This window comes from Rissa tridactyla, chromosome 7 (assembly GCF_028500815.1).
Source record: "Rissa tridactyla isolate bRisTri1 chromosome 7, bRisTri1.patW.cur.20221130, whole genome shotgun sequence".
Taxonomy (NCBI): Eukaryota; Metazoa; Chordata; class Aves; order Charadriiformes; family Laridae; genus Rissa; species Rissa tridactyla.
In genome coordinates this window covers 6,817,089-6,831,288 of record NC_071472.1, presented here as the reverse complement: position 1 = coordinate 6,831,288, position 14,200 = coordinate 6,817,089, and the positions used below count along the sequence as shown (strand labels likewise).

General features: G+C 38.1%; 1 protein-coding gene across 4 annotated transcripts in view; it reads left to right on the top strand.

Annotated features, from left to right (window-relative positions):
• The window catches only part of SPOPL (speckle type BTB/POZ protein like), a 35,665-nt gene that overhangs the window by 8,735 nt on the left and 12,730 nt on the right, over positions 1-14,200 (top strand). For 3 of the 4 annotated variants that reach the window (XM_054208260.1, XM_054208261.1, XM_054208263.1), the window contains exons 2-5: positions 9,160-9,294; positions 9,452-9,573; positions 9,842-9,993; positions 12,979-13,106. In XM_054208260.1, coding sequence (XP_054064235.1) covers positions 9,217-9,294; positions 9,452-9,573; positions 9,842-9,993; positions 12,979-13,106 — 480 coding nt within the window. In that variant the 5' untranslated portion in view covers positions 9,160-9,216. Of the gene's footprint in view, positions 1-6,974; positions 7,012-9,159; positions 9,295-9,451; positions 9,574-9,841; positions 9,994-12,978; positions 13,107-14,200 lie in introns of those variants that run through there. The other variant, XM_054208262.1, reaches the window with a different exon arrangement.

Sequence of the window (14,200 nt, the reverse complement as noted above, 5' to 3'; positions counted from 1 at the left end):
CTCTACTTGACTGAACTTCTAGGATTTTCTTTTTTACTTCTGCATGTGTGTGAACCTGTTTAGTTGCAGTCCAAGACTGAGGTGTCAAGTTTTGCTAGTCTTGATGGCTTCCGCCAAGTCTTCATATAGCTATGCATTCAGAGATTCCTACTTTATATTCACCAAAGCAGTGAGCGTGCATCTCTGCCTCTTGACCTACCCGTCTTTTCTAGAATGCTGCCTAATCAACTGTTGTGGGTGAAACTTAATACCCAGTCCATTGAAATTAGTTCGGTTTTAAGTCTGTTTGTGAGAAGTAGCATCAAGTGTGGTTGGTCCTCTGGCAGAATTGAGTTTTGGGGTTTGGAAATTATGTGTAGGTTTTCTTCTGTTTCCTAGCATATAAGCATCAGTTGGGGTTTTTTTTGCACAAAGTGTGATACTCTGTGACTTGTTTGGTAAGAGACATAGAACACGCCAGAGATGAGCTATACCTCTCGATGTTTCCATGAAGGTGCAGCTGTGTGCCCAAATTTGTTGACTGTTTGCTGTGATAGGTAATAAGACAGCAAATGAATGAAAACCTCTCCTGATAACATCTGTGAGTATGAACTTCTGGCTGCTGAAAGCAGTTGTACCATTTCAATATGAACTTTCCAGGTGATAACAATCTGCAGAGGTTAATGAAGAGAGCATTATGCTGCTGTTGCTCTGTATAACTTCTCTGCAGCAAATGAAAGCACCTGTCTCCAGAGAGTATAGTCCAGTGCTTTTCACAAATCTTACAAATTTAAAAATAGAAGAAAACGAAAACACCCCAAAGTGTGAATCTGCTGGAGAAAGATATTTTTTTGGTACAATTGAAGTCAACTCCCTTTTGGCTAATACAGATATTTTTTTCATGTGCAGAAATGAAAGTCAAGATTAGCGTTTTCCATTTGATTAACTCTTGATTGTGTGTAACTGAAGTATTTAGGGAAAAAATATCTTCATTTAATGTACTTTCACATGCCAATGACTTGTTTGAGCAAGAGTAATGGAGTGAAACTGAGGAGGGGAAAAGACCACTCTGGCTGTATACCAGGAAAAAACCCAATAACAATAGATTATTTGAATACAATAGCTTCCTAAGAGGAGTCCTGGTGGATGTGCCCATCTTTTGAGTCCCATAAAACTAGACTGGGCAATGAAATTGAAATATGCTCTAAGAAATAAGCTTGCATTTCTTCTCCAGGGAAGTGCATAGATGACTCCTGTAGGGAACGATCTAGATTGTCTAATAAAGGAGTGCAATGGGTTTCTAGTATTACAGAACATTAATGCAAGCCTAATGCTGAGGGATTTTTATTAATAAGCTTGGTTTATGTAAACTAGACAGTTATGGTTCAAGCTCTGCTGGGCACAGGGTCTTCTCTCAGCTGAGGTAAAATTCAACTTTATTTTTCAAAGGGTTAAGATAGAAAAGAAAAAGCTTGAAAACTACATGTATTCAAATGTACAGTTTTTACAACTAATAGTATAATCTTGCTAATTTTGAGCTGCTGACTTCAGTGTTATCAGTTATAGCTACACCACCATCCTCCTGAAAAGTTGGGCACTTCCCATGTGCTGGGTTTTGCCTTGCTGGGGCTCTCCTGCTGGAAGCACCTTGAGGATGTGCTTTTAAATTCTGGAGTCTTAGTTGGTGCTATTTTAAGATGTTTCTGACCCCAGCTGCCTGCCCTGTCTCCACTGGAGTTTACTGTCTCTGGAGCAGGGGTGACAAGGGATGTATACGTAGTTTCTCAGCTGTCATGGTCCAGCCCAGGGGCAGTATTTTTTCTTTTCTCGCTGGAGAACTGTAGAAAGGGTTCTGAATTGGCTTGTGGTGTGGATCCTGAGGTGTATGTGCTTCTCCTGGCTGGGCAGTAGCTTCCAGCAGAGCTGATGGATGGCAAGGGTAAGATCTTAAGCTTGAAGCACGCAGGAGCAGCCAAAGCTTATGATCTAAGCCCCAAACCTGGGTTAGGTTTCTGTAAACTTGGTTGCTATTGTGTGGTTCCAAAGCAAACATATACTTAAATAAGCAATTTTAATATTACGTTAAAAAAACCCCAACACCAAAACCCCACCTTTTAGCTATTGTAGACCTCTCACTTCATTAAGTGTCATAGGGTTTTCCTGTGCGTAGCCCAACTGCTATTCCCTTCCGCTTGCCCTGAAAAGGAAACATTCTTTTATATAAGAAGTACTATACATAATGTAAAATGTAGTATATCCTCAACTTGCAGCTTTTCTAGCTTAGTGGGGTGGATATATATAACTGCAACTGCTTAAGTATGAATAATAACTGTTCACCCAAATGTTGCAGTGACAGATAGGGCTTAAATTCAATAAATACTAAACACTGTACTTAAATTTTCTAGGTATGTCTTGAGTCTGTTTTCAGAGAAGCAAATGATGATACTGAACAAATTGGAAAACTGCCTGTGCTTAATAGACCTTTCAAATGTCTGTTATTGTGTTGTGTATCATCCAGCAGAAAATTTAGTTTAATAGTTAGCTATATAGGAAATGCGCAGCAATTCTTTCAAAAAGATCAATTGTGAAGAGATGCAAATCCTGCTAATTAAGAAACAATCCTATCTTTTACAAAGTTCAGATTGTTTTTCTACTAGTAATGTCTTATGAATTTTTGTAAGCATAATCAGCTTACAAGACAAACTCATAAACAGAAAAAAATGGTAAATTTCTCTCTTCAACTGGATATTTTTTTTAAGTCTCTGAGATTTGGTGAGAAAGATAATGTCTCTTGTGTGGATTGGAGCAGCATTCAAGACAGTTAAATCAGCCACAGGAGTTTCATGCTACTGGATAAGTGTGACCCAGGTGATGGGTGGCTGTTAGGCAAGTCTTTCTTGAGACCAAGGAGAAAAAAGGGCTTTCTCAGCTTTGAACAGTTTGCCCTTTGTAAGCTGGTGCTACCTAGAACTGTGTGAGTCAACTGGAGCATTGCTTCAGATGGGGGGAGTGCAAAAGTGACTGAGCCTTGGGCCTGAAAATGTCTTTCACTGCAGACTTAACCATTTTAATCTGGTTGGTTTGTTTCCTCTGTCTTTAGCTGCATATATGTATTTGCTCTCACCCAAGAACTGATAAGATAATGAACTTCAAAACAATTCCATTTTTTTTTCCCAATAATTTGCCTCCTCAGTAGTTTAAAAAACAAAGCTGACATCTTGAATAACAAATACTGATAGATAGTATTGTATATAGAATATAATGCTTAGATATTACTTGTAATATATAATACTATTTAATACTTTATTCAATGGTGGTTGTTTAATGAAAGGAAATGAAATCAGTATCTCTGTAGCTACAGCATGTTTATTTTGAATGGGTTTTTGGAAACTGATTTTATTGAACCATTATTACTTTAGATTTTTTTAAAAATCCAAAGTTTTCTTTGTACAATTAAATAAATTGTATTTAGTTTCTGAATTAGGGATTTACTAGGAATAAAAAGTTGGAGGAGCAGGATGTTGTTTGCCAGTTAACCTTCAGAAGGTGATCTATTTCAGCCAGTGATGAAAAAGCAAAGGAAAAAAGAAAACCACAACTTTGTATTTCTTGAAGTGTTCAGCCCTGTTCAGGAAAAGACTGTCACCATTGAAATGGAATATGCAATACATGCATGTGGGATTTGTTGGTATGGTCATCTATTTGGCTTTCCATCAGAGACTGCTAAATGGTATTGATACCGGTCACACTTTGACAGTAGGTTATTTTAACTTTTACATTGGCTGTTAAATGCTTGCAGTAGTTTGTTGGATAGAGATGTTTGAGTGAGGACAGGCTCCATAGCCTCTCCGGGGGATTGTGGAGATTCTGTGCCATTGCGGTTTGGAAGTGCACCATGACATTGCTGTTAAATGCTGCTTTGTTACTGAGTTTCTGGACAGGACTTGAGCATTAGGGCACACTGTGCCTGACTCGCTCATGTGCAGTTATATCATGTGATGAGATGTTGGAAATCCTGTGATGTGCCAAAATATGCCAGCCCAGGAGGGAAGCACAGTGATCCTGGAGGCCGAAGCCCTGGAAAAAGACAGGAGAGCAGAGAGACGAGGCTCAGCAGCAGCTCATCATCCATTTCACATGATGCTTTCCTCCTTGCTGTTGAGGGCGCAGGACAAGGTCACTGATTTGCTTGAACTGATCTGCGGGTTAGGCTCTGGTGGGCTGGGTTTGACTTTTGGGGTGCGTTGGATACCCTGCAGAAGGCAGTTTATCTAGCTGTTCCTGCCAGTAGCTTGTTGACTGTAATACCTTATTGGAATACAAAGATAAAACATTGCTATAGTCACTGGTTAACATGCACACCTGCTTGTAGGCACCTGTTACACCATTATTACTATGGAAGAGCTGTTAGGATGTAGTTATACTAAGCTTCTGCTCTTGGACGTGAGAGCTGGCAAAAGATCATGTTAACACTTAAGGCAATTCTTCAAATAGGTTTATAAAGTGTTTTGCAAGCTTATTATTGGATGAGTAGGAAATTCCTCTTTGTGTTTATATGCATGTGGTACTTAATGAGCTAGTTATTTTTTCAGTGAAAAAGTTGTTGAGATCATTCCAACGCAAGATGTAAGAGACTGGGAATGTGTTCTTGTCTAGCTCTAAGAGGTTGAAAAGTAACCTTTTCCAGAATAATATTGACAAATATTCAGTTTCTGGGAAGGGAAACAAGACAATGTGTTTGTCTGAAATTAATGTTATATTGGTATATGAGGTAGCTTTGAATCTTCAGATCTCTTAAGTTAGGAAAATAGCTGATACAGCTTTTGATGAAATTTAGTGTAAATATGTTTTATGGAGGGTAGCCCATGCTTTCTTTGCACTCTATGTGCAGGTAATCCATTAGAGATAATCAACTTCAGAAGGCTTGAAGTTTAACGCAAGTTTTTGTTTGAATGGGAAAGCACTTCTGTCAATTCCTGAATAAAATGTGCTTTGAGAAATCACTTTTTCATGTTATCTCTACCTACTTGTGCCCTACTGCTCTGGGAGTAGTACTTGTCTTCGTGATGATCCTGATTTAACAGAGACTGATCTATTTGGCAGAGTGATTAGCAGGTGAAACCAATGCCTACCGTAAGAGATGAGTAGAAGTGGTAAGCCCATCATGTTTGGGGTCTGGGAGTTCAGGTTGAGTAAAGTACTTTTGAGCTTTTCTTTCCTCTTTTGAAGTAAGATAATGAAAGCAAACTCTCAGTGTAGAATCATCAACATCCGCAGCACTGCATTCAGCATGGTTTTATCGCTTCGTTAGAAAATCCAAACAAATAACAAAGGTACTTGACGCTCTTTAAAAATCCATCTCTAATTTCCATTTTGGAAGCCAGAAATTTCTTTTGCCCTCACCCATTAAAACTTGGTGTTCCCAGTGCATGTTTCCTCTGATGGTCGGAGACTTCTGCCTCTGTGGAAAGGCCACACTGACTGGTTTGTTAAGCCATGCCCAGACGGGCATGGAACTGCCTCAAAACTCTCAGGGGTATTACCTGATAATGTCCCTTCACCTCTGATGCTTTGTTCTTGATAGCCCACGGAGGAATAAATGCAGGTTCTAGCATGAAAATTGTCCCTCTAAGTTGTTTTGTCCTGCAGATAACAGGCGTGTCTTCCTGCACCTCATTGATTTAATTCCACCCAGTCATTCTCCGACTGGTTTTGTGAACTGAAGCTCCATCTGTTCCCAACCATTTGATCTAAGAAGCTGTGATGAGGGTTTGGTACTTGAAAAACCTTTTTGTTGGAGCTGATGACAGTGCCTAATCAATGATTCATAAACACTTTCTTCAAAGTAGTATTTAGCCTTCTCCCCAAGCAGAATACAGTACATAAAACAAAGTATGAGTGCATAGGTACATTTTTCTTCTTGCCTTCAGTCTGCCCATGCAAGGTCTGCTTCGCCCTGGTAACCATGAGTGGCCAGGTAAGGGAGGGTGAGGCATGTGGTGGCCCACTCTGTCTTGATGTCAGCTTGGGGACTGGAAAAATCCTTCCTTCCCCAAACACCTCTACACTTCACGTTAACATGTCTGAAGCTTCTGATTCTCTTTTGCCTTGTAGTTTTGGTAAATATCCCCATGTCCCCACCCAAATCCTGATTAATGGATTAAGTAGTGAGGGGCGGATCAGCAGTACCGCTAAGCTGTTCCCCTGCTGTTCTCTGGCAGTCTTTTGGTATGTCTTAACAGACCATCTGATGGTCTGTTTGTTCTCCATGGTTCAGTTTGCTGTGGGTTGGTTTCTTTTTTTTTTTTTTTTTTTTTTTACTTGTGCACCCAGGCATATTAGAAAATGAAAAAGATTGCTCCTCAACGCAGGCTCCCAGTATGATATCAAACTGTTAAAAGTTATTGCTTTCTCCCAGTTTTTTCAATCTAAAAATTTGATTGGCTTAGTAAATCCATATCAAAAAAAGTGACATGCAAATCTGTTCCTCAAAGATGTATCAGGAGCCCATGAAAATCCGTTGTTTGGTCCTAATGCTGTAATGGGAAACTTTATAAAAAGCTGAAGCTATTCAGAAGGATCTGAAAAGTGCACTTATGTAAAATCATGGCTTCTGTCAGAACCTGAAATAAATAATAAAAGTCACGCAGCAGGTGGAAGTAGCCTCTGAAGTACAGATGCCCGCGGTAGAACAGGTACAGAGACAAGGCAGCAGATGGACTTGAAAATAACTGAAAATGACCACCTTAGTTTAGAGTTAAATTCTCAGTGAATCAAGCTGATTTAGCCATGGGACAGGAGGGGGCAGATAACTACTGGTAGCTGGCATAAGGTCACTGAACACTTTCTAAAGAGGATACTATCCAGCAGTTGTTTTCAGCCTTTTTCAATTGAGAGACCCCTTCAGAGCAAACTTGGCTCAGTTCTGCTGCTCTTTCATGGTTCCTAGGAGCTGACTGGTCTAATGGACTGAAAGAATTGAGGAACAGATGAGAGCTGAGACAGTCCTGTGCATCTCATGCAAATGATAGAGTAAGGAACGGGCTGTATTTCTTCTTGGTTTTAGTTTTGGAGAATTGAAGAAGAGCAAACAGGTTCAGTAAGGGTGAGGAAAGCTGTTCCAACACTTTCAAGGTATGGTTCTGTATAAAATCCATCATTCATTTGGGTTACACCTTTGGTTGTTACCATGGGATAGGATGTACTTCCTGAAATAATGGTAATATAAGTACTAATATTTGCTTTATGAAAGAGGTATGTTCACATGGGTCCTTCCCAGGAACTTTACTCTGGGTGGCTTTGTACAGAGAAACAAAACAAACTGTAAACCTGTAAACAAAACTTACGTAAACACAGCTTCCACAGTACATGAAACACAGTACCTGCTTAAAAAAAAATACAGGGAAAACAAGTTCCATTATTTTTAAATTTATGGTGGCTGTTTGTCAATATGGAAAGTGCTAGTTAAGATTGACATAAATAAATACAAGTTTTATTTGGAAAGAAAAGTCATTTATGAGAGGCAGCTGAGTTGTATTTTTGATTACACTGGAGGGTCTCCGTGATCCATATCTTGCAGGAGAGCTATTCAGTGATTTTTTTATTATTATTATTTCTTTTTTTCCATCTTGTCATAGTAGATCTCTTAGTAGAGATCCATTAGGGGATCTGACTATATAGCATCTGCTTCCTCATCTGATAAAACCTGAGAATTAGTTTTGTTTTCAAGGTTTTATATTCGCGATTCAGAGTGATTCCCATGTCGGCAGGCTTTAATGTGGAAGGGCTAATTTGTATCACAAATGAGTGAGAAGAGGTGCTGGAAAGGCAGGAAGGAAAGCATCCACCGAGGATCATAGTGATTTGCAGAGAATTCTTCTTCCTGTTGGAATAGTAAACTCGTTCACGTTGTGACTGAATTCCATGCGGTCTTGCAGTGTCGTCTTACCAATGCTTGCATAAAACCTTGTTTCTAAGCGTTGCCCACCCCTGAAAGAAGAGTTCCAACATTAGTGATGTGCAATCACATCTTTTGAGTAAGACAATTAACGCGGTTTTATATAGTAAAAAGTCCTATATGGTGAAGCGCTCAAATGTTGCAGAAAGATTGTAGTCTTCTGATGTTGCTTTAGCGACAGCAGCATATGTTTAAAGAAACTTTCTGTATGAAGGGAGGAAATGTTTTGTGGCAGAAACCCGTGTGACTTTCATCTGGTTTGATCAGGGTTCATTTCACTTCTTTTAGCAGCTTAATGGAGCTGCTTAAGTGAGAAGCTGTGCTTCTGGCAGGAATCTGTCTCAAGATGAGAGCAAACCCTATCTAAAGGAGAGTCAGCCCAGTAACTCCCAGTAACCCAGAGCTACCCTCTGCCAGACCCGCCTTCTTTCATTAGCTATGCACAAAGGCTAGTGCAAGTAGGCTGACTAATTACGTGTCTGAAGCTAGATGTGATGAATCTGGGCATATGACTCAATTTCAGGCAGGAGAAATTGCAGTGCTCTGTTAGGTGATAATCCATAACAAAATTGCTTTATTTGCTATTAGAAAGTTCTTCAGAATTGGTGAGTTGACTTAAACTGTTCTTCAGCTTTGTGCTTTCATGGGGAGCAAGCACATGGTTGTTCAAATCTGTTGGTATTAAAGATACAAGGCAACCATGAAACTTGTGAAGAAAATACTACTTTTAAATGGAAGTTTTAATTTCTTACCTTCCCTTGAGAAATCCCAGGGTTGTTAGAACCTATTCTACTCCCAGATGGCGAGGTGCTCTTTCAGAACTGAATTATGCCTGTGTGGGCAGCTAACACATAGGTGCTAATAACCGAGTGCTTACAGGGCCCCAGTTACCCTCCAAATCAAAGGAAAACATCCTGAAGAAAGTTCTAACATGACTGGAGTGATCAAGGTAGTAATTTGCAAAGGGGATGTTGAAATAATGTCATTAGTGGTATTGTATGATGCACAAGCTTTTATATAGTATTGCATGAGGATTCAGCCTGTAGATTTTGAGCGCAAGGGGTCATTAATGTGTGACACCTAGCTTGTCTAACTAGCAAAGCCGTTGTCCTCAAGTTTAATTTTCAGATGCATCATTTAGTAAATGCAGTAATATGGATGTCAAAATATGGAATTTTTTTTCACACTTAGAGCGAACAAAACCTATGAATTCCTTTTTTTAGGAGAATTACTGAAGTTTGAATTGCTATCTTGATACTATAAACCTGCAATAAGTGGCAATGTCAAGGGTTCCCACCCCACCTCCTCCTGGGGAGATGTCCAGTGGACCTGTCGCTGAAAGCTGGTGTTACACACAGGTAATCTACGTGAATTCCAGTGGCTTTATTTTCTAGTCATAACCTTTAAAAAAATACCTAAAACTATTGAGTTGTGCTGACAGTCTGACTAGTTCTCATAGTTAATGTTTGATATGTAAGTTAAATTTTATTGAAATTTTCTACATCTTTTGTTCAGGTTAAAGTAGTAAAATTTTCCTACATGTGGACCATTAATAACTTCAGTTTTTGCCGAGAAGAAATGGGTGAAGTCTTAAAGAGTTCTACCTTTTCGTCAGGGCCAAATGACAAAATGAAGTGGTAAGGTCTTTATTCTAGCAACTGCTTTGGGTTTTTTGTTTTTTTTCCCCACTCACAAAAGTTGCAAACTTAAATTGCAAATAAATATTAAAACTCGGACATCTCTTGAAATTTTGCTATAGGTACGTATTTGTTCTAATTTCAAAGTTTCAACAGTCATGAGGGAACCATTTTGTTTTGGTAGCATGTATCATTGTGTCTTATAAAAATATTTTTGAATTTATTGTGGGTGCAATTTAAAAACATACGGTTTCTGTGTTTCTTTCAGGTGCCTGAGAGTGAATCCAAAGGGATTAGATGATGAAAGCAAAGACTACCTGTCATTATATTTGCTTTTAGTCAGTTGTCCAAAAAGTGAAGTCAGAGCAAAATTCAAATTTTCCCTGCTGAATGCTAAAAGAGAAGAAACAAAAGCAATGGGTAAGGGATTCTTAATGTATTGCATGTGGATTTGCAAGAACATACCAAAGAAAGTCAGTTTTGTTGGTTTTTTTTCAGTTGAGAACAGAATTTCACGCTGAGATAAACTTTAAAAATATTTTTTTTAATATCCTTAATTCAAAATCTTATTCATGTTTCTTACATTTCTGATCACTGAGCTGTGTTAATTCTATCTTGAGCAGTATAAATCACAGTGCATTACTAACTGCTGTCACTCCAGATTCTTGTCACTTAAGTTTCCTAGCAGATTATTCTTGCTTCCTGTTAGTGAGGGTGTATTTGCTTGTTTCTAGGTACAGTGGAAGAGGTGTTTGATTTCCATAGTTAATTAGGGTAAACACGCATGGTTGTTCTTTCAGAAACTCCTTTACAATGTTTTGGTCTATTTCATCTGATTTACACTGTAATCAGTTTAAAAACATGAGCTGTGTACCCAAGGAATTAGAAGACTTTGAAATAATTGGTGATTTGATTTAATTGCCTTCTTGATATGAAAAATGCATGGCTCTTAGTTTCAAACTTATAAGCACAAACTTCATTGGAAACACTTTTTGGGAAAGATGAAATTCTCATGAAAATGTGTAATTTAATGCTGGTCTACACTGAGTTTGTGCTGTTGCTAATCCTGTATATGAAGAATCTGTCTACTTTTCTTCCCTTCTCCTGCTGCGGGACTTAAGAGATCTTGCTGGGTCGGGTCTGTTCTGTTGCAAGTTCTGAATTTCTTGGAAAAGTCTATAGTTTTCCAGCACTCCTACCCAAAGTTCATGCTACTTTCTCCTTATGTAACTAGGCCCACTTGTAATCTTTAAAATAAATCTGCAAAACTGAGTTCAAATCTAAAAATTAAATGGTTGGACTTTTTAGAAGGAAAGTAAGTATATATATTTCACTCTGTTTATCCTATTCCACTGATGGAGCTGGTTGCTTCAATCCCTTGCAAGCCTTCTGGTTCTGGAGCTTGTATGAACAAAACTATACTTTTATACATTTGGTGGATCATGGCTTTTGGCTTTAGACAATCTCCCAGACCAGTAGTGGATTGGTGTGTGTAATTAAATTAAACTGCAGTGTATGATACACCATCAAAAAATATTTTGGATGATCATAGAATCATAGAATTTTTGCAGTTGCAAGGGGCCTCTGGAGGTTGTCTAGTCCAAACCTCCTCCTGAAAGCTGGGCCAACTAAGAGCAGTTTGCTTGGGACCTGTTGAGGTTTGAATATCTCCAAGGATGGAGACTTCACAACTTAACTGGGCAACCAGTTCTAGTGTTTAACTAGATGTTGCTTGTCCTTTTTTTGCCTTAGGGGTTCATTGCTGGCTCTTGTTCATTAGTTGTCCACCAGGACCCCTATCGCCAGTCAGCTATTTCTTCCTGATCAGTAGATTTGTAGCAGGCTCTGAGCACGACATTGCTCACATTGGCCTGCCCTCTAATCCTGACCCATGAACTCTCAGCTGGCTCATCATCCGTGGCAAGGCAGAGCTCCATGTGTTCCTGTAGTTCTCCTGTAAAGGGTAGCTCTTCTGCCTCACCTTCCTGGCTTGGTCTCCCTAAAGATCCCATACCCATCCACTCCAGTTGTGTGAGCTGTCCCACTGTGTCTTGTGAGGCCAAGGAGATCTTAGCCCAGACCCCTAATTCCTCCTCTTTCTTCCCCATGCTGGGTACATGAGTTTACAGGCGCTTCAGAGAGGGCCTCAGTTGTACTGATTTCCCGGAAAACGTAAGAAAGTTTTCTTGGTAATGCTGTCCTAAATGAGGGACGTGCAATGTAGGATGGAAGGATTTTGAGAATCTGAAGATTATGTGCCAAGCAGTACTGTAAATGCCAATAAACACGGGGTGCTAAACCCCCAAAATCCTATGAGTACATGTGTCTTCAGTTTCTGCAATAGCTTTCCTGTATTTGGCAGTACAGGAATTATAAACATCTTTTAATTTTGGAAAATTACCAACACAAATCTTATTTCTTGGGCTTTCCAGCCATTTACCATCTGCTTCTGGAGATGCTCTGTTTTTATTTATACAGTATAACGATGCCTGACTGTAGATGTCCTTTGCAAATTGATAATTCATGCATAGACTGCTGCTTCAAGTGATGAAGCCGTGCATAAAATAGGTAATGAACTAACATTTTAACTTTATTAGAAAGAAAAAAAAAATACATTTATACTTTTATACTGCTTGTAAATTGTTCCTGATCATTTAATTCCAGAGGGTTAACTCGCTTTCTTGCTGATAACAGTTAAAAGGTGCCAAGTTAGCTGTAGTGTAGAGAAGTCACTTTCCTGATGTCTTTATTTTGGACGTTGTAGAAGAATGCTATCTATATATATGAAATTAGCAAATCTGATGGATTAAAAAAAATAACTCATAGCTATGGCTAAAAGGTAAATAAAAATAATATCTTCTTGTGACCAAAGAAATAGTTTGTTATTTGAAAGCTTTTATTTCTGTTTTGCCTTTTTAATGCTTTTTCTGTATTTCAAAATAATTTCAACCTGTGAAACAAGATTTTTCATTTCAGGACGAAGTCAAAACAGATTGTTATGACAACTGCAGAAGCGTTGTCAGAATGCATTTGTTGATGACAAATTCATTGTAATGGTACTTCCCTGTGAACAGTTTCTGTTTTGACACGTCGGCATTGTTAAACATTAACTGCAAAACTCCTCTCTTGCTGACTGGTGCCTAAGATAACATCTAAGGAGATGATATGGTTTGAATTGCAAATTGTGCTCTACTAAGTTCTAGCAAGTGTTTTCTAAAATAATGCTATTACAACATTAAAAAAAGTTTTAATCAGTTGTGGGTTTCCTAAAAATGTGACACGTGTGATCCAATTGTGTTAAATTGGTTCATTTTTGGATTAACACTTAGCCTTAATATAGAATTTTTACTATTTCTTAATATTTTAATTTAACTTGCTTTATTTGTACATAACTGTTTTTATCAGAAAGCCAAAGAGCGTATCGATTTGTGCAAGGCAAGGACTGGGGTTTTAAGAAATTTATCCGAAGAGATTTTTTACTAGATGAAGCTAATGGTCTTCTACCAGATGACAAGCTTACGTTATTTTGTGAGGTGAGTATAGTTTAAGTGGTTAGCTTTTAAAATGTTTTCTGCTCTAATAAATAGAGGTTTATGTTGATTTAAATGGCTGTACGCTATAAAAGTTGTCTTCTGTAAACTATAAATATGGTAAGATGCACGTTTACTTGCTTTGTCTGCATTGTATTTTGTTACATGGATCCTGAAGTGTAGAATAAGTCTGAGTTGATCACTTGGAAACTGTTGGTCTTCTCCATGGATCTGCCAGGATGACAGTCAAATTGACTATAGAACTATTTATGCAAAAGGTCCCTGATACGTGCTGTCTGTAGAATTAGTATTTTATGAAGATCACTTTTATTTAAAGAAGTTGTATTAGGAGTTATAGGATTGTTTTTCTCTGGATAAGCAAAAGGAAATGTCTGCATGCTGGTTTGCATTATACAAAAAGTGAACTAATGGTCAGAATCTATATTCCTGTAATATTGTAATTGATGGCTTTAACCAATGAACGGGTCTTTCAAGTAAATGAAATACTTTATTTTTATAGTAACTATTGCACTTGTTCAGAAAACAAAATGTATGTATCCTGTGGGGCTGCTTAATGCTGAGCATTAGTATTGACAGTTGTGGTATAAATTTAACTTCATGGTGTATTATGGGTCACTTTTATAATATCAGTTATGTTGGTAACCTAAATTGTCATATTAAAATTGAGTAAAACGCTTACTCAGTGTTAAAAATGGAAACTAGAGAAAGTTGCAATGTAAGTACAGTGTATCTTAAATATACATTGGCCAGTTATCTTTGCTACTGTAAAGTGATTAGTGGCTTAGGAGGATGATAGATGCTCTAACTCCTAATAAGTTTGCTTTGATCTGTGTATTTACAGGAAATGTGTAAAATTGTCTTGGCAAGATTACAATTTAATTATATGTCATTATGCTGTGTAGGAAGAATAATTGAAATACGGCCCCTGAGACTAGATATTGCAAATATAGCGCATCTTATTTTCACTTAGACAAGTTAAATTAGCTGCATGATAAATTAGTTATGAATACAATTATTTGGGTGATAAAAGCAGATGTAACAAGTGTTTTATGGTTCTGTAAAGATACTTTTGAGTG